Genomic DNA, 24,280 nt, shown 5'->3' on the forward strand with positions numbered 1-24,280 from the left:
AGTGTTTCATTTCACTTGTACCAGTGTTACCATTATCCATTCAACTGAATATTTTATAACACAGTCTGGCTGTCACCCTACAGGAAAAAAATCTCCAATGGAACAAGGAGAAAAATCAAAATGAAACACACTTTCAGTTTCAGGTTATTCCTACATTTTCTGTCAAGATTTCATTTTTAAAATATTGCAGAAGATTTATCTGAATAATGCTGCATTTCCCAGAAGAAAATTGTTCCACTGGAATGGTTTTCAATTCATTCTCTGAGTCCAAGCAGTGAGCACAATGAGCTGCTAGCTTGACTCTTACCACACCACAGTACCTAAGAAGAAATTTGTTGTTGCTGGATCTAAAAGCTGTGCTACTGGACTACTCTACCCAAGAATAACTAATTAATGCTTTAAAGCAGACAAATACAATGAGTGTTACTTTTTTTTCTTTTTAAAGCAATTTGACTGATGCATCTCTACCAGTTGTGTCAGCTTCAAATAATAAACACCACCCAGAGCCACGCAGCTTTATTTTTTATCTCTTGGTTGGTGGAAGCATATTTATCACTATGTATCTCAAGGATCGGTGGGGTTATAAAGCTTGCTATTTATAGCTACTCTTGGGGTATTGAGCAAGTGACAGTAATTTGTTCCTGTGACATCTAACCTTAGGTCAACTCCAGTAGCAGAAGATGGATTTTTACAGGAAATGAAATGAAAGTACACAGCAGAAGATTAATGCTGTTTTCCAGGCCTGCGGAGAATGCATGCTCCCAATCACTCTGCGGGAAAAAATGGTCAGGAGCATGTGCTGTGTGTTAAGAACAGAGCAAGCTGTGGTCAAGGTGAGCTGTTCAAACAGTCTATTAGCAAACTGATACACTGGCATTTGTGCATAGAGGAATTGCAGACTGACAGTCTAGAAATGAGCTCAGCTCTTCGGGTTCTTTGATTTTGAAAGTCATCTTTAAGTCAGCAACAGCTACAGATAAAATGGGATTTGCTTTTATGTTAGTGGTAAAAGATAAAAGTAAGTTAAAAGATAAAAGTAAGCTAAAGCTTGGCTGTAAATTCCATATAAGAAACATTTTGTACAAGATCAGGTTACTATTTTGCCCTGCATTGCAGCATCTTGTTTTAATTACATTTTCTGTTTGTAAGAAAATAAGGACTGCATATTGAAACATGTTCAGAAGAGTCCCTGACACTAAAACCCTTACTGATGGGCTATATTAGTCCACTACTCACAACCTACATTAAAGTCTCTTAAAAAAAATATTGACCAGAAGACTTACTTTCCCCACAAGCCAACTGTTCTTAATTTATTTGGAATTAAAATGATAAGGAAGGTCTTTCCAAAGATGTGGGTGTATAAAGACATTAATTATACAATCTAGTCATTAAAATAATGCTACTAACAGGAACTCAGCCAAGTACCTGAAAATTCTTTCCACCTTCTTGTAACAGACCTGTCATCCTCAGCCACCACCAACGCCCTTAATAAAGGTGTGTCTTCTAACATGCCCAAAAAGTTTCAGCTTTGCCAACCAAATTTCACACTTGACCACTAAAGCCATATAAGCCCCCAATGTCCCAAAACAGCTGGAAAAAGCCATGTTAATTTCACCTGTGTGAAAGCCAAGGCTGGTAGAAAAAGCGTTATTAATTACAAAAGGTTCGATTTGCACTTGGAGTGACAAAGGTCACACAGCTACATGAAGATGATACCCTCAGAAAGGACCTTCATAAGTCCCTGGACATTTCTCTGGGAGATGCTTGCCAAGTCCTATCCTGCTGTGTGATAGAAAGTCACTGATAAATGACTGTAAGTGGAAGGTCTTCAATTCAGTTTTGATTTATTAGTGCCCAATTAGAACAGACACTTTAAGTAACAGTTGCTACGGTAGCCAAACACTGCAGCTGTGACTCTGGGTGGTGGGGAAGGCAAGGAGTCAAGAACAGGTGCAAGATTTTAAATGTGCAGTTCAAGTGGGGAGCAGACATTAATGGATCACAGGTATGCCCCCAAATCCCCCTTTCAGCACTATCTGCACACACACACACCCCTTCACCACCTATCACGCTGCCAGAAATCCACTCATTTATTGCTTAAACGTCCTGTAGCAGGTGAAATAAGACCAGACAACTGTGACCGATCCTTCTACGTCTTCACAGGTCAAATTCCTGCCAAAAATGCACTGAATTTCCCTTTGCAATAGGAGAGAATTGGAGGACTGGAAATACACCAAAAAAAGGTAGTTGATGATTTTTCACTGCTTCAGAATAAAGTTCCCTGTTCAACGCATCTAATTTTTGGGTGAATAGGGCACCTTAACCTTCACATCATGTATGAGTTTTTCTGTCTCCATCCTCTTCCCCCTGTTTTAAAATTTATGGTTACCATTTAGGCTGATTTCAATTTCCATTAATAATATGTGCAACTGATGTACATTTAAGTGATTTTAATCATGTTGTAGTGACAAGTTTAGCTTAAAGCAGGGCTTCACTTAGAACTATCAAGTAAATTTCTCTTGAAAAGGTCAGTTTAACATTTAACAGGAGGGCCCATTCCAGACAAATTAGAATTTGCTCCACTTGCTTCAAGTGCAAACACTTTTTAAGCTGGCTTCAAGACAGGCATGTCAATCAGAAGAGAAAAGTGTCAGGCACCCAAGAGAAAAGGTTCACTGATGCCTCCCCACACAGCCAGCCCAAGGACTGCTCAGACACGTGGGCAAAACTGAAATATTCCTGCCTCACTGTTCAAGATCTGGGGCCAGACCAACCCACAGAAAGCAGGGAAGGCAGAGCTGGGGGAGATTGGGCAAGCCCCTGACAAGTCAGACTTCTTACTTCTAGTTGCTGCAGCAACAGGAATGCAGTGGGAACAGCTTTCTGTGAGAGAGAGGGGTTATTGTGTGTGCATCCCACAAGGATTTCATATTGCTCCTGCGCCTGGCAGAGGCAGTTGGGCTTTCCAGGAGAGCAGCACAATAAGCAGAGAGGCAATACCTGTAATGCTGTCTCAGTGGCACTCTCAGCAGTAGCCCAATTCCATGCACCCTGCAGCTGGTGACAGCTGGCATCACCACAAATAAAACACAAGAAATAAGCCTGTGCTTGTTGCACTTGAATCCTTGAACCAGAACCTCTGGAGAACACAGTGACATCAGATCTTGTGGTACCTCCATGTTGCAGATGAGCCTTTCACTGTTAACAGTAAAGCAGAGCCTGTAACCTCCTGTTGCTGTGCCCCCCATGCAAGAGTGTAATGTGTCCTAGTAGATCTTTTTCCTTGAAAATAATTTTTCCCTAAGGATGCTCTCCATCAAGTGACAGTTTCTGAATAGAATCAACACATCTTCCAGGGACCTGTCCAGCCTTCCTAGTAGCTGCCTGAATGACATCATCCATTTAGTGACAGGTTTCACAGTCCTTTTTACTATCATGTTTTACTAGTTTCAAAAATGCAAAAATCCTCATAAAACAGAAACTCTGTTTGTCTAGGCAGCCAAGTAAGTTTGTCCAGACAGCTAAGTAAGTTCATAATGGTGTAACTTTCCCCTGACAACTCCCAAGTTCTCCAGGAGTCCTGGAGAAGCCTCAAAGAGTATTTTTGACATTTGTGCTGTCACACTGCCTGAACAATCTTCATTAGTTCACAGGTTTGTGCTTCTGCCTAGAAAGAGTGGCTGGGGGGGAAAAACAAAGCAAACAACAAAAAGAAAAAAAAAAAAACACAATAAAAAAACAAAGTCATGTACACACAAACACAATGTTTGAAAGTTCAGGGATAAAACTGAAATTTAATTCAGGCATCTGCAGGGTCACTTGGAAATGCTTCAGATACGTTTTCACTTTAGAAAATGCCAACCTGCCAAAGCAAAACTTTTCAGAAAAGCTCCGGAATGGAATTTCCTTGGAAAAAACCAGAAGGAGCAGATTTTTTTATATCTGAGATGTGAAACGTCCAGGCTTTGTAGGAAAGAGAGGACAGTCAGCTCAAGTACTGATGCATCCGTAGCTGTCTAAGCATTAAAACAACAGCTGGGGCTGCTACTGCAGCAATCACCAGCACAGTGAAATTAGTTTCAAGCAAATCCTCCTTTACAGCAAGGCAAACACTGCGATGCAGTCACTCTCAAATGATACAAAACTTCAATTTAGGAGCATCATCCATCTGAGGGGAGCTCTCTCAGCCACTGTGCTACTAATTGTTGTGGGTTGGTGCTCTCCTTCACCCCTTTGAACTCTGCTTGTGTGTAGGACAGAGAAAGATGTTTAATAATGCAACCACACTCATGATTATGGAGAAGAGTAATAGATTCACCAGCAATTTGACTAATCAAGCTGACAAAGTGATTGAGTTCAAAAAGGGAAGGACTCTCCCAGCAGCAGTTCATTAAAATAAAAATGAAATTCTGCACACTTCCATTTTAGCAAAATTTACTGGTTCGAAAGAGGGAAGAAAAAGGAATAGCCTGTATAATCTCAACTATCAGCAAGAAAAATCAGGTATAGGGTACAGCTAAGACTGGATTAGCTCTTTTAAGTTCATTACAATTAGCAAACAAAACTTGCAGAGAGGAGGTTCTGCAAGGAAAGCCCTTGCACCTAGAACCATTAGGCCAGGTGATTGTGAACAGTGGTTGAACATGACAGGTATTCTCATAGCAATGGAGACAACCATGGCTCTGAGGGAGGACCATGACAAACCTCAGAAAGTAAGACAGAGTTTTTTTATGAGAAATGTGTGTTTGCAAGAAAAAAGTAAAGCTGCTTTGAAAATGGAAAGCTGACTCATCCACACACAGCACAGCAGTGGTCCCATGAAGTTATCAACACTGTGTGAGGCTGCTGAGAGTCAAGGAACTCAGCCTGGGTGGCAGTGTGAGAATATATTAAAGTAAGTGTCTTTTTGTGAGAATGTTTTATTTATAAGAGTAGATCAGAACTGTTGGAAAGAATGAAATAAAACCACTTTGATTTTATTTATTATCTTACTTCATGTTAAAACTTAATGGGAAAAATCCTGAAGTTATTAACAGTTAAAAAACTACATGTTTTATTGGATTTCTGAGCTGTTAAAAGTTTTTATAAAGGACATTTCAAAATGGTGTAAAAGATGAGATAGATGAGAGAAGCTGCTCCTGAAGAGAATGGAGGAAACAAGAAAACATGGCTCAGGAAAAGCTACCTCTTAAATGGCCCTTAAGGACCATTAAGGGACATTGACAGAATCAGGCAGAGGAAGGGCTTTAACCTGCGGGTGAAGAAGCAATTGTGTCTGCAGAAAAAATGTGTTACAATCCAAATTAGTTCAAACCATCCAGAAAATCCATCAGTCAGGCATCCAAGTGAGACAAACAATCCCGAACACTGTAAACGGGTAACCAGAAAAGATGGTACTAGTGTTCCAAGACTGGCTCAATGGCTTGGTCACTGATGCAGGACAGTAGGAGAGGGAACCTGAGGGTGGGGGAGAAACTGCACATCCTAAAATTCCTTGTGGCAACACCAGACACTGAACCCCTTGCTACCAAAAAAAGGAAATTGCCCTGAACTCTTTTACCTTTGCATTTGCCAGATACATTTTTCATCCCAGTGGTGTACAGACACCAAAAGAAAAGAGCATATGTTACCAAATTTCTTCAGCCCTGTTGAAAAGCATGGAAGAACACCAACTGTATTTAGGTCCAGACTCAGGAACAAAACCAAATTCTGCAGAACAGATGTAACCACCAATGCTGGGAGTTCTTATTGGCCAGGAAGTGGAAATAAGGCTAATCTTGTAGTCCCACTTTCACATTCCAGACATTTACAGTTCCTTGGGAAATTTCTATGGATTAGGTCCCAGTTCTTTACTTAGTTTCTATTCCCAAGGAAGGAAATATTTAACTGAAGCCACCATTTCCAAATATGATGTTGCTCAACTATCAAAGAAAAAAATGGACAGCCAAGGTAAAATGCCTGTTGTCAATTTTTTTTGTCTCAGCACGAACTCGTTGAGCTCAAATGTATCTTCTAAGGGCTGTGTAAAGGTGAGCAGGTAAAGGAATCTTATTCTACAGGGAAACAGAGAGGGACAAGCACACAACTCTAGTGATTGTACTGTCACTCCTGAAACATGAGGCCTCTATGCCTCCATTAATTAAGACTGTTGAGCTAGATCAGAGGCTGATCAGTCTTCAAGCCCTGGACTTGTGCATAATGATTAACTCCTAGCTCACCTTAATAAAACCTTGAACCAAGCATCTCCTTTGGGTACTCAGAGAGGGAGAAACCAGCTCAGCTAATTAGACAGAGTTGTCACAGCAGCTAATCAGCACACCTACATTCATCCCAGTGATTGGTACCAGCTGGGGAATAATTTCAAAATTTACCAGGGAATTAAGAAAGCACACCTTTGGGACCTGCTGGAATAGAAGTTTTTGGCTGACAGAGCAAAAAAGATGCAGGAGATGAAGCAGCAGCTAAAAGTAAAGTTTGCTTTAGAAAATCAGGAGTGAAGACAGGCAAAACACACCAGAAGTGGTTCTTGTGGAATTGATAGATCATCTGATCTGCAGCGCTGGTGGGCAATGGAGCAGTAGTCTACTTTAGAGGAAGCACTTGTAAGAAAGCGTCATAAATTAATCCCAGCAAGTCAGCCTAGAGTGCAGCAAATGACAGCACTGGAACACAAACAGTAAGTAAATCACATCTACCCCTGCCTGGGGACTGGGTCTAGATCTCTGTTCTTTACCTCCAGACAAACCCAGTCCTAGTCTATTATTTCAATTAATGGAACAGTCTTTTTATACTGAATGAAGATATTATTACTTGTCTACTCTATGACTCTGACAGAAAGGCAACACTAACAGTGAATCTTCCTTACTGTACCACTGGGCATTAACTCAGCTGGTAGTGCTGACAAGTCCTGTCCAATTTAGAGGCTGCTAAGTTCAGCTCCTTGAGTGCAACTACCTCATCTTTTCAGGACTCTGTCAGTAGACGAGTTATGCTGCCAGCCATGTCCCTTCAAAGAATCCAGGCCTCTTGGCAGTTTATCCCCCTTTTTTTTTTTCCTTTGGCATTTAGACATTACAGAGTGGTATTTCATATATAGCTGAGGTTTTGAACAGACTGTCCTGTGAGCTCTGTAAATCAGGAGCAGCAAGCTTGGGCCTTCTGTCAGGACTACTGACAGCTCATGATCTGAGCAGATGAGATTTGTCTGCCGCAGGTCTCTGCCACAGCTGTACAGCCACACACTGTGCACAGCTGGTGCCTAAAACCAGGGCAGCCACCTGCACCCCCTCCACAGAACCACAGAGCAGGAGAGGCTGTGGCACCCTGCTGCAGAGAAACAGGAACTAAGCTCAGTCAGAGAAGTCTAACAGCTACCGTGGCATGCCTGACATGCTTTCTTCCTGTTTTGTCTCCCAGAAAGGGCATGGTGACCCCAGTAACACATAACAAAACAGCCTTAGCTGGCCACTGATCAAACCTATCTACCCCCACCTATCTGATTCTCAGACAAATTCTTATTTAAAATTTACCTCTGCCTTATCTCCAATTCCGTGGATGACAACCCTATTTGTACTGTTGAGGCAACTGAGTTTGATTCTTCATAGAGCCCTCTAAGTTCACTAATCTCTTTATTAACTTTAGCACCTATTCACACACTGCAAATCTCTCCTAGGAATAAGATGCCAACACCAGAAGGTGTAAATTCCTCCAAGAATTAGGGCAGCAACCTGAGAATCACTGCCTGATGTGCCAGCAACACTTCCTTCCCTGCTGCAGCGGGCTCACCTGTGTGCTGTATCCAGCCAAATCACAGGATACTCAGCTGGAACAGTCACAGTGCAAAGAATGTGGTACATTACTGGTTGGTGCCCAAACAAACAGAAAGGAGCCATTTTACAAATACTGAAAAATACTCAAAAGAACTTTGCGTTCCTACGGATGGTAGAGAAAAGACAAAACAAATCAGACAACAAAAATTCTGTCTTTTTGGATAGGTAATGAGCCTGACCCAAAGCTTACTGAAATCTGCACAAGCCTTTCCACAGACTTAATGACAGTTTGCAGGAGACTCTGTGTAATTATCCTATATAATTACATAAAAGCCTGCTAGAGGGTTAGTGAGAAGACAAATGTTTTTGACAACAGGAAAGTTCCAGACGGCCATGTGATGTTCCAGAAGAAAATATAAATATGTTACTTAGCTTTCAGAGCAAGACTTAAAGCTTCTTGACACTAACAAAGAAAATGTCAGAAGCAGGGAGTCCAGAGAAGCAACATTTTAGAAAGGAAAGGAAGGGACAAACCTATGTGGGAGGACAGGATGACAATGCCCAGTGGGATATTAAAGCATGTACGTGATCACTGTCAAGTGTAGGCCAAATACACATGTAAATTAAGGCATCTGAGATGTTGCTGATTCACTTAGCATCCTCTACCCCTTCCTGGATGAATTTGAGCTCATTAGGTGCAGCTGGAAGACAACAGCTCCTGTGAGAAAATCAGGTGCCAGAATGAATGGAATTATGCAACCAGATTTAGACCATGCAACTTGTGTACTTTCCCAATGTGCCAGACCAAGCTATGGCCTCTTTGTGTTTTCCAAATTAAGAAAAAAGCCCACCACCAAAAACAGAGCCCTAAAGTTACTAACACAAGTGTCAGTGCTCAATCTTTAAGGGAGAGGGGGAATTTCTGCATGAGGACAGACAGACAGGGTGAGTGTTGGTACAATCCCATGCAAGGCATTACCTGCAGCCACTGAGAACAATGCTGGCAATAACTGCATGATTCCCCTTTTCCCCGACTTTCCAGCAGTGAAAAGCAATTTTGCAGCCAGTAGAGGCTGACTCATCCTATCAGATGGTGAACTTCCAGACCTTACAGAAGCTAACGCTGCCTTTGAGATTTCTTTCTCAGAACACAGAAGACACAGCTTACTAGAATTTTAATCTCCTCTGCTTTTTCCTTTCTGACCAACATTTCTACATGTTCTTTTGGAGAGGCTTTTTTTCACAGGAAGTCAGATCTGTCATACAGGGAAGGAGCAGGTAGATTCAATTCTCTACATCACGTTCAACCAGAAGAAGGCAGAGAATCCACCAAATTCTTTCAGAAAATTCAAATACAAAGCCAATAATGCCCCCATTGTAGGCTTAGGCCCACAAATTAAATAGGAGTAACTGATGTTTTTCATCATGTCCCAAGCAACTGGGTCTTAAGAGTCAAGGTTGTTGCCACTTCTCTGAAGAGAGAAATATTTCTGAGGTGGTAAAAACAATCTGGCCAGCCTGCAAACAATACAGAGGTGAAGATCATCCAAAACCATCACTACTTTATTCTTCCATACTTCCATTCTCTGGTAAGCAGTGCGATACAAATGTACAACAGCACGAGTTTACTGAAGAGCCAGAATTTTTCTTAACTACTGAATGGAGCTTTCCAAAGTTTCCCTTTTTACTTTCTCTATTCATTGAAAGGATAAGGCAATGCTTAAAGAGCAATCAATAGAACTCAAGAACACTCTGTTCTCCAGCTGCCATATGAAGCTCCTTGCCCTAAAGGCTGCACACAAGTGAAATTTTATGTCATTTACTGCTTTTTCACTTTCACTCTCCAACATACTGAGTGGCCAGTTCATTTAGAAGATAAAAAAGAGCTGTGTGAGTTTTCCTTCATCACACAGTAAGATTTCAAAAATATAAAGAAGTGTAGGAAAAAGAAACTGGATGGCTAAAGGCACAGAAAAACCTCTTCCTTCTCAAGCACTAATTCAGCTCTCTGCAGCTGACAAAGGCCAACAACCACCTGGTGCTTTTCAGCTGTCCATCCTCCTAAATCCTAAAAGATTTTATTGGTTCAAATGATGGATACATTCTGAGAACAAAAAGTAAACCGCACAAATACACCCACCAAGGGCTAATAAATACCTCCACTAAACACTTCTGCTGTTTTAAGAAGTTGCGGAGCCAGAAGTCAGTATTAGCTGAAAGGCTACATCAAAACAGTAACACACATGGCCTGGCCTTGTTGCTATACCCTTGTCATCTTTGCATGCTGCAGGTTCACTGGATCAAATGGATCTTTGGTTCAATCCAAAACAGCCCTCAGTACAACTGCAATGGATCTTCCTTGTTCAGTGATCAACTCCTACTGACTTGATGGAATTACTTAAAATAAAAAAGGCTAGAGTGCTAGTTATTATAACAGGAGTAAATAGCCTCACACATTCCCTCAGTTAAATGAGACACGCTTGGATTATGGATTTGGTTTGCGGGTAAATTGCAACATGCAGGTCCTCTGCGTAATAACTCTAGATCTTTCATTTTCTTCAATACCAAACTGAAAACCACTTTTTTTCCCCCTTTTTTGTAGAGCACTGATCAGCATTTCAGGAGTTACTGTGCATCAAAGATAATCCACAAATATAAATGAGGCTATTATATCTCTATACATGTTCTTTTCATGCAATTTCAACAGAAATTCTGCAAATTAACATGCCCTGTTTACTCTGAGAGCTTTATTACATCTTCTTCCTAAACCAATTGACTCAGCATGTTTCTTCTGAAACAAAAAATAGCAACTGAATGTAGCATAAGCCAACTGCCAAGCCCAGTGCTTCTATAATTACATTAATAGAGGGCGTGAAGAATGAATTTATACTTATTACAATACCTACCATTATTTTCTAATAGGACATAGATTGAATAGACTTTACAGCTGCACTAACTGTATTTTTGACCCACCTTTTCTGTTTATTTTGTACTTTAATGGTGCTAAAAAGCTAAGTGGTAATAGTAGCCATCCAAATAATATCAGTAGTAAGGAGAAAAGCCTAACAAGAAGGGGGATGCTGCTTTTACATCACTGGCCAGCAGTAATTTCTGGAGCTTGTGGGAAGTGGTGCTGTTTGACTCAGGTCAGTTAATTTACTCCAGCTTCTACAAGCAGAAGGGCTGACTCCCCACACAACCCTTCTCACCTTAACCATGTCTAATCTTCTTTGATCCAAAAATCAGATTTCCTCCCCCATCTCTCATCGGTGTTTGTCATCCTTTACCTGTCCTGAGTAATCATTTGGCCACCTTATTCCACCATTCATATCTTCTTCCCTTTTTTATATCTCCCAAGTCACTATTCTAATACAGACACCAAACTTGGTTCAGTTGCAATTTTATGCATTTGCTATATCCATGACCTTAGGAGGAGGTTTCTGATCTGTTTAATTTTACGTCTATTTTTTAATTGAAATCAACATTTCAGTTAGTCTCTAACTTCTGCCCAGAAATCCCATCTTGGGAAGAGTTTTATTGAAATTTGAATGCTGTCTTAAAAATCTTTACATGCCAAGTCAGTATCTTAAACATTTCAAAGTTCTAATTTCTTCAAAAATTCAACTCCTGGCTCCTTACCTTACATGGTCATTGATCAGATCAATGCATTTCGGTCTTTTCACTGTGGGACATGAAGTCCAGTTTTTTGCCTTTTCTAGCTCCTACACACTGGCCAGTCTTTCTCCATGCAGTAAGTAGATATTACATGGTCCTGTAAGTTCAACCTTCAGCCCTTGTCCCTGAAGTTATTCTTTGTTGAGCTACAATACATTTTTTCAAGTGAGCTCAGCTTACTAAGCCATCCATTTGCCCACTGTGACTACCTCCGGTCTCATTTTGATTCACTACCCCGCCTGTCTCAAAACTTGGAAATTATATCAGATTTATTACCAGACTAATGGCAAAGAGGGCCTATATCACTGCACCTACAGCTAACCTTCCTGAATGTCATTAGACATATCTTGCCAGGAGAGATTTCCTTGCACATCAATTTCGGTTCTCATGAACTTGCTGATTCTTGATTATGCCTAACCAAATATTTCACTATCCAACAGCCACAAACCCATACAGCGACAGGACGCAAATCTCCAAACCCCAACCAGTATCCTGTTCTCTGAATCATGCAGCTCTCTCATATCACAGTAAGTTCATTCATACTCCTGCTCACTCAGATCACAAACTGGGCTGATTAACGCACAAAGAAACACTAAATAAGAAGTAGAATCCCTGTTCTGAATCCAGGGCCCTTTTGCTTCAATCAAACAAATTATTGTGTCGAGGAAGAAAAGCCAGGAGATTGAAAACAACTCCTCCAAGTCTCTCCTAAGGCAGCATTTCGCTTCCAAATGCTGTTGTGCATCATCTTAATAAAGCACTTAAGGAAATAAATCATAGGCTATTAAAACACTAGTGATATCACAGTTGCTTCTTTGAGCAACATCCACATCTTGAATTTACAATACATGTGTGCTGAGTAGCTGGTGGACTGTAAAGAAAAAATAAAAAAAAGCATATTGCCTTCTTCCTTCTTTGGCTCCTTTACCAGAGATAAAGTCGACTGGGATTGTAATGTGCTTTTCTTACAAAAGAGTTAGCATTGTGAAAGCTGTTAACATACAGGGAGAGATTACAAAGAATAAGACCATTTACCTTTGAAAAGGGAGCACTTAGAAGGAAAATTTACTGAGGTCTTTGAGTTTCTTTCTTACTACCTTCACCGTGACTAGCCTCTAAATTTTATGCTGCCTCATAACAAGAGAGCACATCGTCACTCGAGCATTGGCAGGGAAGTGAAGAGAAATTATATTTCCACAATGCCTGTAGTCAGTGCACACTGCTCACAGCCAAAGGAGGTCAGAGTCCCTGCAAGCCACAGATGCGCTCACTGGAAAGGGCCAATAGTCTATAATTGAGATAACTTACATTTTTAACTAGATAATAATGTCATATGGCAAGCCATCAAAACTCATGTTTTGGGGCATAAGCTGATTCCTGCAGAAGAGCAAGAAAGAAAAGTTATCCAAGAGGTAGTAGGTTTCTTACTGAAAGTTTAACACTGGTAATAGCTGTCATTTATTGGGCACTGCTGGAGGCAGGCTAGGAAAAAAAGAGTCTCCCTCTTAAAAACACTAGCAAGAAAAACTCATTTTGAGGAAGAACTGTGCAATAACTTCACATTCTTACCTACTCCACAGAATGGTGTTACTTTCACTTAGGCAGTCCTATCGTGGAGTAAGGAGGAAAAGAAAGGCTCTAGTTCTGCCTCACTCACCTCACAGAAAACACAAGAACAGAGGAGCTGAAAAGTTACAATTAGGAAAAAAAGCTTGTTCCATCTCTTCATAAAGAAAATAAAAATTTCATGTTGCTGCTACCTCTAGTGCTTTTCCCAGCAATGCCACACAGTCTGTGGTCATAAAACATCTTCTGTGGTGATTTCCCTTCCTTGGAAAGAGTTTAAAAGGACGGGTTTGGTTCTGATTTCTTACCCTTTTGCAAGGATTAGCCTCTGTTCAGGCAAAATCCAAACTAACAACATTGCATATTGGCCCAAAGATGTCAATCCACCCTGCCTGCAAAGGCATACAAGGGTTTCTAACGCTTCTGTTAGGTATTGGAAGAGAATATATCAGACATCTGGCTTGGTAAAGCAGAGTTCAAATCTCTGTTAGACTTCACCCATGGATAGAGACTGTAGGCTTATGCAGCTGTGTCTCCACTCTCACTCTTCCAAGACGGGATTTTATTATCCAGTTTAATCTAAAACTCTCAGCTCGTGTACTGTACATGGGCAGGTAACATAACCCCATTACCCACACATGCAGTGGTGAAGAAGCTTGCGTAAAGCTGGATGTAGGAAGGCCAGGACTCAGAGCTGTCGGTCTCGTTCCACAGCTCTAACCAGTGGAGAAATAAAGGAGACCAAAAATGCGTGGTTTTCTGCCTCCTCGATTGATCTTTTGGAGCTGACAATGTAAACACTTGAACTATCAGTAAGAAAACAGTGACTTGTTGATAAAACACAATGGGAGCTTAGAGCTGCCTAAAAATTCCTTTTATCTTGCTGTATTACAGAAGGGTAATTAAACAGACAGTTGTTCTGGCCTCCTATTTCCCTTTCAGGTTATTTGAAAAAGATTTTCTATTCAAATACAAAAAGACAATGCTGGCCTGATTTTGACTGCATCCCTTTTTCCCCAGAGGTTACAGAGCCCATCAGACTGGCAGCTGAATGCTGTGAAGACTGTAAAGCCTACAGCTTAACAAAAATCTCTCAGCAGCTCAAGACAGGCAGTCAGGGCCTGCTGGGGAAGACTGGCAGCTATTAATAAGCGACAAGGAACCTGCCATCTCTTCTGTCTGTGTCCTTTCCACCTAGCTTTGTTTCTCCCTAATATATGGGAAATACTTAGCACTCAGTTAACTCTGAGGGGGTGTCTCCTTTGTTCCTGTTCTGCCAACTGAAGAGAGAGCATCTTTGTAGCATTACAACTGTGAAAGAGAAAAAATCCTCCGCTTTCATCAAAAGTAAATACTAACAGAAGTTCAGTAACAGAACAGAAGGTCTGTTTGTTTTTTTTAGTGCTGGATAGTGTAATCATATAAACCAATGGCCAACATTCAGCTGGTTTTCAGGAAAGCCAGTCACAAGGTTCTGCTTGGCCTGACCTGAGCTGTGATCTGAGCCTTTGGTATGACAAAGAGGTACCTACGTGCTCAATTCATGGAGGAACCCACCACATTTTTATTCCAGTTCCATCCTATCCTGATTTGTCTTCTCAGCTGAGATACTTCAAGCAATTAAGAAAAAAGCTCTCAGGAACCAGGTGTGAAGAATCTATGTTTGGGCTTTCCCATCTGTACAGCTATTGAAGTTATTCAATTCTCCCTTCACTATGGGAAAACCAGGAAGTGGGGCTTTCTCCTACCACAGAAAAGCTGAGATTGAGAGCAACCACCCAACTCCAGCAGCTCAGGCTTGAAGGAAAACCAGAAGAAAATTAACAAGAACACCTACACAGATATGTACCTAGCCATAAAATACAGCAGTAAAAGTACATTAGTAGAACGAACAACACACTTTCTGCAGGAAATTTGCCTTGGAGAAAGATCAGATATCAGTCTCTATCTCCTCATGAAGTCATTTAATGCACAATACATGTGGTGTTTCTGAATTTCTATTCCTTTTCAACTCAGCATCTCTCATAGATACTCCCATCTGTGTAGATTGCAAGATCATTGGAAAGAGATTTTATCTTCACACCCAACTACATAGCACACACTAAAATGCATGCTGGGAAAATTCATACAATTCTCTAGTAGAAGAAACTCATTTGGAGGATGGGGGAAATAATGGGTGAAAGGAGGGCTTTTTACCTCTCACTGGCAAAGCACAGTATCAGTTTAGAGCACATTACAAGCGATGTTCATAATCAAGAGGACGTATCTTCCTCTGCCACTTAATGCATCTCGCCAGTGAAATGACTTGGAGTAATAGTAGCAGGAAGCTGCCAGCCAGGAGTGAAAAGTTCCTGGATTCCCCCATGCCTCCTCCTATGTAAGGGAAACTTGAGCTGCAAATTAATTCCTTGCTCACCAGGAATCGAGTCTCCCTTGGGTTGTCCCTGTCATACAAGGACAAACTTCCACAGTCTGAGTACACAGAGGCCCTCAATGGTACAGCCTAATGACAAGGGCAAAATGACCCTTCCTTGCCCTAGCTGGGCCAGTGAGCTGCACAATACTCACTAACAGTTCTGTCCACACGCAGATCTGGAGTCTCACCCAATAGCTTCAGCCTTCCTAAAGGACTCTGTTCCTTCCTACTGAACAGCTCATGCCTTGATGTCCTACTTACATACACACACCCCTCCACAGGCATGGGAGCCACTGGCAGCATCACACTCAAAAGCCAGCTTTGCTATCATTATTGAAGACACAAGTTGATTAATTGCGAGCTTTATTTGTTCTTTTCCATTTTGCCGAATTATTATTTGGTAGGTTAGAGAAATCAGAAGAAAAAAAAAAGACACTTCCAAGCAAGCCCTTATGTTTCAGTGTAAATGGTAGTCAGTTTATGCTGCACAACAAACATACCATTGATACATATTTAAATATGCATTTTTACAGCACATCTTTTCCAGGTGCTTCACTAAGTCCTCCAAGAAAGACCTAATGACATATGCCTGGCTCTTTCTGCAGTAACAATAAACTTTGACTGTTTCCCTGGATAGTTCCTGAAGTGCAGATGCAAAAATATTTGGGACCTGGATCTGAAAACCTCAGAGTTCAGATCTCAAGCTAGTATAATGCATTCAACTGAACCAGCTCTCTGTTAACCCAAGCTAAGCCCCAAATACACTTTTTTCCTTTTGGGGATTAGTAGTGGACATATCCCTCTGAAGAGATGAGTACAATTTTACCCAGCTCTGCAAAAGGACTGCATAGGTATGAAAGGAAGGGAAATATCAGAACACAAAGGGTGTTCTGCTTTCTGCTTATGAACTGGTAAGTACTGTGTGGTTTGTCTTTCTCCCTAGTCATCAGCTCCAGCCTAGCCTGTCTGCAGTTATTATACAGCCACAGCAGACGGATGAACCCCGTGGACCAGAACCAGAGACAGTTCTGTTTTACCAACATCATTTGAGCAAACAAGTGCAGCCTAGGAAACAGATATTGAAGTTCATCATCTAATTTTCAGGGTAAGAATGACAAAGTACATTTAAACACTGTATGCCTATAAAGTGGCATGAACATGGTGCATTTGTTACTTACAGTATACTGTTAATTTATGTCAGCATTAATATTCATTATCTTGATTTACATGTTTCTTTCATGCAGAAAATGGATTTGGATTCTTTCTGATTTACTTGATAACACTCCTACATTTCATGACTGGCTGCATCAGAGAACACATTTTTAATAGGCTTAATAAATTTACATCATCATTAGCACTGAATATTTTATCCTCACAGAGCAGGGAGTGAGAAGCATATCACTAAATCCTCAACTGATAATATCAGGGTATGACTCTGACTCTTCAAGCTAAGTCAAGGGAGAACTTACATGAGATTGATTAGACAAACATACATGATATGCCACAAAATGCAAAGGTTTTACTAGCCCTTTTTCTTTAGGGAATGTAAAACTGGTAAAATTCAATAAAATTTAAGTTTCCTGCTAAACTAAGCATCTGCTGTGGGTTGTTACCTAGGTTTGTTTGATTGGTTGGCAGTTCACCCTTCCCACCCTTCATCTTTCTTTGAGCTGGTTTTGATAACAGGAAGAACATCCAAGGAAACTTTGGCAACCAAGTAGAAGAGTTGACTGTGCTAGAAGTTTTTATTACTGTAAGTCACCAGGGTAAAATGAGCCCTCTCAGGTACAAAAATTGATAGCTATAGAAACTGTTAGGTCCCTAGGGGTCCTGATGGCTGAACAGAGTGCCCCCCCACAAGAAAAAGGCTGCACTGAGCTCCACACACAGGGCATAAAAATCCATGTTCTAAACCCACTTGCAGTGCAGGCAGATCTCCCACTGTGATCAAACCATATAAAGATACTGCTTCCTACAGGAACAGCTGAGTGTGCAAACCCATTCTTCGCTCCCCCAGACACCCTCCAGCATCTCTACACAGACCAGCCAGACGTTTCTACGTTTTCAGGAGAGAAAATAAAAAAAGGATTAAACCAAAAGACACAAGGAAATGTCATTGTTACAATTTCACTAAAGGCCCATAGGAGATAATGTAGCAGCATTTATCAAGCTCTGATATTCATTTAAGAAAAGTTACTTACACTGAGCAACTGGAACACTGTATTTATAGATAAAAGCCTTTCAAATAGTCCTTTTCAAGTTCCTTTTTCCCACAGAACTGCTGGCTAAAATGTGCTTAATGAGACTTTCCTTCCCCTCACTTTTTCAGTTCCTCTCATATGGATTTGCTTCTCCTACCTACTTCACCTGAAAGACCCTAACCTGCTGTTGCAGAGCACACTGTCACTAAGCCACACACTATGACCTTATTAGTGTGGCTCAGCAGGTAGAAGATAAATGTGAATTGAAAACAGTCAATCTGCAAAACAGAAGTAAAGAACCTGCATAAAAGGTCCAGGAGAATGATGAACACAATAACAGAATGTCATAGGTTAGCAAGCAGTAGTGAGTATTTTGGACCAAACCACTACACTGATATAACCTAGAAATTCCCCTTAAAAGAAGTAAGCAAATGTGGACAAATATTCAAGTGTCCTGTTGCAAAAACTCTCTTGTCCAGAGAAGAAAATCTCCACAAACACATCGACAGTTCTGGGTGGCTACAGTTCTGATCTGCAGAGAGGGCAAGGAGCCAGGAAACTGCATGCAGAAATATCAACATGGGAGGCTTCAAAACACCTTTAGTATTTATAGCCACAGGGCTGGGGTCAACTCTGACTCTCCTCTGGATTACAACCCAAATTCCCTTCTTGAAAGGACAGAGCTGCAGGATGATGTGCAGTGGTGGTGGTGAAAGAAATGGATAACTAAATTGATGGAGGGGTTAAAAACAGCAGTTCAAGGTTAAACAAAATGGCCATGAAAAGCTAGAAACAGAGGTAGAAACAGATCAATTTTAAGCTTTCCAAGAATGAAAAAAAAACCCAGCAACTATAAACAACCCCCGCTTTACATATGGAAAATTAAATCTACATCTACATGAAACGTAAGTATTTTTCAGTGTCCTTGAGATTTCTTTATGGCATATGTGCAGAAGCTCCCGTAAAGCAGAAACCAGAAGCAGCGAAGGGCAGGTTGGAAGTAATAATTACTCCTGAACTGGGGAGCTCGGAGTTCAGGCAAAATGTTGGAGTGTCAAGATTACCATCAATAACTTCCAGAAGTAGCACAACAAAAGATTATGATTTAAAACACTCTCACACGAAGCAAACTCTACATCTTCCTAATTTCTGGCTGGAAAGGAAAGTTTAATTACTGTTATTTTTATACAAAGTTCCAGGAAATTACTCATTTCTGACCAAATACAGAGGTGTAAGAAGGCAAAGAGGTGAATGGCAGCACTCATGGTTTGACAGCCTCTCAAGGTCCTGAGGGAAAGTGTCGCTTATGCACATCTTTCCAAAGCATCATATTTACACAAATAGGAAAAGATTAGTCCTCCCACAGCTGTCTACAGCTCATGGATACCATGTGCACTATTCTGACATTTTTATTTATTTGAAATGTAAGCTTATCTTACTCCAGTGGTAAAAAACATCTCCAAACTCTCACAGATTAATCCTCTTTTTGATCTGAGAGATATGTACGAGAGGAAGAGAAATAAATCCAATACACTCAGTTAATTGCTCAGTGACAGATAATCTTTCCTCCTCCATTTTCTTTCTCTTCTATAAAAAGAATAACAAAAATTAAATAAAAAGTTCTCAACTAAAACTGCGGGAAAACCTGCTGAGAGGATAACAGCATAATTAAATTCAGGCCCAGCCTGATGCAAAATTTCATTTACCATGTACAGAAGCAGCAGTTCACCTGCCATACAAAGCTCAGTGCACACAGAGCCTAAACAATCTAGATAGATTCTCCCTGTCTCTTTCCTCTAACTGTATTTCACCCCCTCATGTCTGTCACCAGTGGTCTTTTAATTCATCAGTAGTTTTAGAAGGATGATCTCCATCTGTTAGTGTTGCAGCCAGCTGTAGTTAAACTGGCTGAAAAATAACAAAGAAATGTAATCCTAGCAGGAAGTAATGTGTTTATAAAGAGGACAGATTCATATCCTGTAGGCAGTGGCACAGTTGGGTTATAGGTGGTTACAGTCCTATCAGTACGACTGCTTACACCCAAGTACACTTTGGAATGACAGATGTGCTTATAACCAACTATTACATAAATGACTTGTGCCAGTGACATGCTTCTACAGCCCCTCATCAACCTTTTGAGAGCACACTCGGCACAGGAGGCAAGAGTGGTATTTCTTTGCTATGCATTCAAGACAGATTCCTCTTCAGTTGTGGGTACCTGCAGAACTACCTTTCTCCTCTATCCTTCAGAAACAGAACTCCTGATATCAGAAAGCAAACCAGACATAAGATGATGTTTTCTTCCATTCCCCAGAATGAAACCCAGAGGCACGAAATAAATTGCAAGGTATGTTTCACCCCTTCTCTCGAACCTGTTTTTTTCCTATCCTTTTCAAACAAGCAGGGAGATTTAAATTAACATGTCACTAAAGCAGCCAGGAGGAGCAACAGCTAATAACTCTTCCAGGTATATAGAATAATAAGATATGCCCACCTCACCATCTCTTTCCATCGCATTAAGAACAGAGAAGCTGTCCCAGGATCCTCGTAGGCGTAATTACCAGTGACCTGACAGCATGCCTGTGTGTTGAGGGGGGATCTAACAGCAGAGCCAGATGCAGGACAGAGCACAATGTAACCATCAAGGGCTTGTTTAAGGTCACAGGATAGAAAGAAATACAAACAAATGCACTGGCAGCTTCCAGAGCAGCCATTGAGCACTGAAGAGCCAATCACAAATAATGGAGCACTGGAAAGACAAGTGGGTTACTTCTGGTTTTCCAGCATTGCCCCATTCAAAGCACTTGCCCAACGGTTCTGGATGGTTGGCCATGCAAATGCAATCAAGTCCTGAAAAGTGACACGTGCCAAGTGAAGCTGAGGGTTCAAAGTAAGACAAGGGGTTCCTCAAATAATTTATGGAATTCCTTGTTCTGAAATGTCACAGGTACTAAAAATTTTAACACACTCCAAAAGATATTGAGAAGGTCAGCTCATGGAATATTAATCCTCTGGTATATACTAAAACAGAAAGAAAATTATTCAGCTTCTCATAGACCTTACACTGAACGTTGAGGATAACTTAAAGCTTACGAATGAATGCTAGTATAATACTAGAAGGAAGTGTCAGATATGATAATCATTTTCATATGGTCTTGGTGCCAGCCTGTTTGGGGACATCATGCGGGAGTTGCACACACCCTCAGCTTTGAGCCTCCCTGGGACCTGCAAAGCAGCTGCACAGTTCCTTATATCTCTTTCCAAGTCCTCTTTTCTCCTCTTGTCCCTCTCCTGCTCTGCTTGCCAGAGCTACCAGAGATTTAAATGACTAATGAATGTTTCCCCCAATTAATATTTTGACATCTGGTCGTTTTAGAAGCAGACCTGAAGAGAGCAGGCATAGAAACTGGGAAGAATAAACAGGAAAAGCAATGTGATTTTCTCCCTGTTCTTTGCTACTGGCTGATGTACTCTTGGGGAAGATCATACAAGAATCAAGAAACTGTAAAATCCAAGAATTAGAACCAGGCTAATTTTATGGAATACTGACATCATCAGGAGTTTGCAATTACTGGTGCTAAATAGACTGAGAATTGTTTTTCATAAAATACTCAGATTTTTACTTTTTCTCAGACTGTTTTTGGTAACAGAATTCCAAACTAGAGGAAACAATCATGCTATTCTTATGACGTTAATCACATTCTGACATTAGGACTGCCTGAGGTCAGGAAAAGTGCCCTGCACTCACTCTAGGACTGCTACACTGATGAGGTCCCAGCTATTTGTTACATTCTCCAGTGGCATCCACGCAGTCCCTTCCTTTTTTAATCAGGGCAAATTTTATGCCATTGTGGAATGCTCCACAGAAAGCAGAAACAGAAAAGAGCGTAAGGTCATCAGCACAGTTTTGTGCCGCATTCATACATCTCATCAGGAAGTGTGCTTTCCACTCTGATGTGGCTGCCCTAGTTTCAGTCAGAAAATAGTATCTCAACACAATCCTGCATCACATAAGCAGATCTTCAGCACTGTCAGCAATGGGGAAGGAGGTGTCTTTGCATGCTGAAATGCTACATCTTCTGCAATGACTGACAAAAGAGAGCTGAGTATTTCCCAGGGTGGAATGACTTAGGGTACTCAGAGAAAATGGAAATATTTTTCATATTTATGAATATTCTTTTTTAAAACCATTGAGAAATTAAACAAATCTAGCACAAACTCCCTTTAGAAAAACACTGCCAAAGCCACAGTCCTGAAAGACCCTTTATGTGTGCACACACCATAGTAAACACAGAGGAACAGAAAGTCATGGCAGCAAGGTGTATGAAAGAAAAGATTGATTAACTTCCCATAGAAGGATGAAAAACCATTTATTCAACCCCACAAAATACTAATACTTTTGAGTATTCCTGTTACTGCTCAGAATAAATCTTAGAAGTACTGTGTTTCTTTAAGTTTTAGTCTGTTTATTTTTGGGTTTATTTTTTCAGGCCAGTGGGTGAAGCAATAGCCCGAGTTCAGAATATCCTTCATATCAAGTCCCTCCTCTGTCATTCTATTAAAACCTGCTCAGCTCCTGAGCAAAAAGCTTATTTGTTCTACTTCTGACCCCAAATTCCCCCTTAGAAAAGAAAACCCCTTTCCTACACAAGTTTATTACAAGTTCGTTCTAACAAGAAGTTTTAGTTTCAAATACCCAAACTTTTCTTCTATCCTGCCAGTAGCCTATCCACCTTCATCAGTGACCTGCATACAAAACTCCTAAACTTCCCACCAAAGTTTCACAGATGAAACCATGAGAAAACCTCCCTTTCAGCTCATGAAAGTAGTACCAGGGACATATGAAAGAGGAAACACCTCTTAGATTAATTTTTCAGAGAAATAAAAATAGACACCATCTGCTCCCATTGAATCCAAATAACTGCCTTAAGAAATTGTTCACGGCCCAGCTCTTTCCTTTGGTTCACATGGTACATGATATGCTTTGAAATCATGAAAGTATCAAAACATTCCCTATAAATTGGTCCAGCAGTCAAGTTGACACAAGTGGAAATCAATTATCTAGTACTAATCCCATCAGTTCTAATCAACAGACGTTGAATACTCACTCATAGGTATTTCCCCCAGGCTCAGAAGCACTGGCTTTTCTTAAGGATCATTCGGGCAGACGAGCCATGAGATCCTTCATTATAAACAAGGACTTTAGGCTGCTCAGTTCTCCCAAAAGTAAACCAATTGGTTGATTTCAATATGAGTAAGATGGGAAAGGGGAAATCAAAAGACAGCATAACCATGATGTACCTTATCTAGCTGAAACAAGACAATCAGACTTCAGCCTTTTTGTCCTTGAGTATGAAAGAAAAGGAGTGAGAGAGGGTTTAGCTAGAAACCTTTCAGCACATTTAAAGAAATCCAATTAATTTCAATAAAAGAATTGTATCAGGCTTTTCCTATTTAAGTAAGGTGGTAATTATTAACTCAATTTATCTCCATACCTCCAAAGAGAGCTCTCTGTGATGCTTCCCAGGTTGTAGTCATACAGCTTTGTCAGAATTAGAATCACCTAAAGGCAAAAGAAGAAATCATGGTTAGTCTCAAACAATTACAATTTCACAGAACTGAAATGACCCCGGGGAGGGCTTAGGATTCCTTTAATGGGTGCTTAACATAATTGAATGAATAGTTAAAAGCATTTGCCTAAACTGACATGGAAAGAATTTGCAGAGATACATGTTGAGCCAATTGGACCTTTTTTTGTTCAGTTCCTCTGCAGGATATCACCAGCAGGTTCCTCCCTTAACCCAAAGAGGCAGAGTGCAGTGGGAATGAGTTCAGACCTAGACAAAGCTTCAGGATAGAAGACAAGATCTCGTATGCAGTAGAAATAGTGATTATTTCCTGCTCTGTTTCACAGACACAGAAACTGCTGATCCTTTTCACAGCTGTGGTGCACAGATAACCCACTGGCCTGTCTCCAGTCAAACACTTTCTGGGTGCAGCAGATGATTTGACACAAGCAAATGATCACCAATTTTGACTTGGGAGACCCAGCCTGGATATCAGGAAAACACTCAATAAGGATAATAGTTCAACACTGGGACAGACTACCCAGAACATCTGTAAAGCCTCCATGCTTGGAGTTTCTTAACACCTGGCTAGACAAAGTCATGGCTGACCTGATCTACAGCTGGTGATAACACTGCCTTGAGTAAGAGGTTGAACTGTGGACCTCCAAATATCTGTAACAACCAGTGTTTCTATAAGTCCAGTGAAAAGTTTTAGGTTCAGACAGAATGGAAGTGTTTCCAAGTTTATGACTTTTATTAGCTCTTTTGATAAACAGCTTTTCCCTCCTGCCAAAACAGGCACTTCCAGAATAAAATTATCTTACCGGGGGAGGAAAGCAATTTTAGCGAAAAGAATTTCCAGCAAAAGATTTCAGCCCGCTCTTTTGTTAGTGTCTTCAAAAAATAATTTCTGACTTTAAAGATGATGGGCTTCTTTAACAAGATTTACATTTGGGACAAACTACCAGACCATTACTATTGCTACTAATTTATTTTGTGCGTCTCCCTCCAGGTGACTGTATATCTTATCCTCCTCCCTATCCCATTAAAACCGCAGTAAATTAGAGACCCAACTCTCATCTGACA

At 40.7% G+C, this 24,280-nt stretch overlaps 1 protein-coding gene across 1 annotated transcript in view; it reads right to left on the reverse strand.

Annotated features, from left to right (window-relative positions):
* The window catches only part of SORCS1 (sortilin related VPS10 domain containing receptor 1), a 183,774-nt gene that overhangs the window by 154,874 nt on the left and 4,620 nt on the right, over positions 1-24,280 (reverse strand). Inside the window, exon 2 of the mRNA XM_017735172.1 lies at positions 23,123-23,190. Within this exon, the coding sequence (XP_017590661.1) occupies positions 23,123-23,190 (68 nt within the window). The remainder of the gene's footprint in view (positions 1-23,122; positions 23,191-24,280) is intronic.

The sequence above is a fragment of the Corvus brachyrhynchos genome, unplaced genomic scaffold, assembly GCF_000691975.1.
Source record: "Corvus brachyrhynchos isolate BGI_N302 unplaced genomic scaffold, ASM69197v1 scaffold705, whole genome shotgun sequence".
Lineage (NCBI taxonomy): Eukaryota > Metazoa > Chordata > Aves > Passeriformes > Corvidae > Corvus > Corvus brachyrhynchos.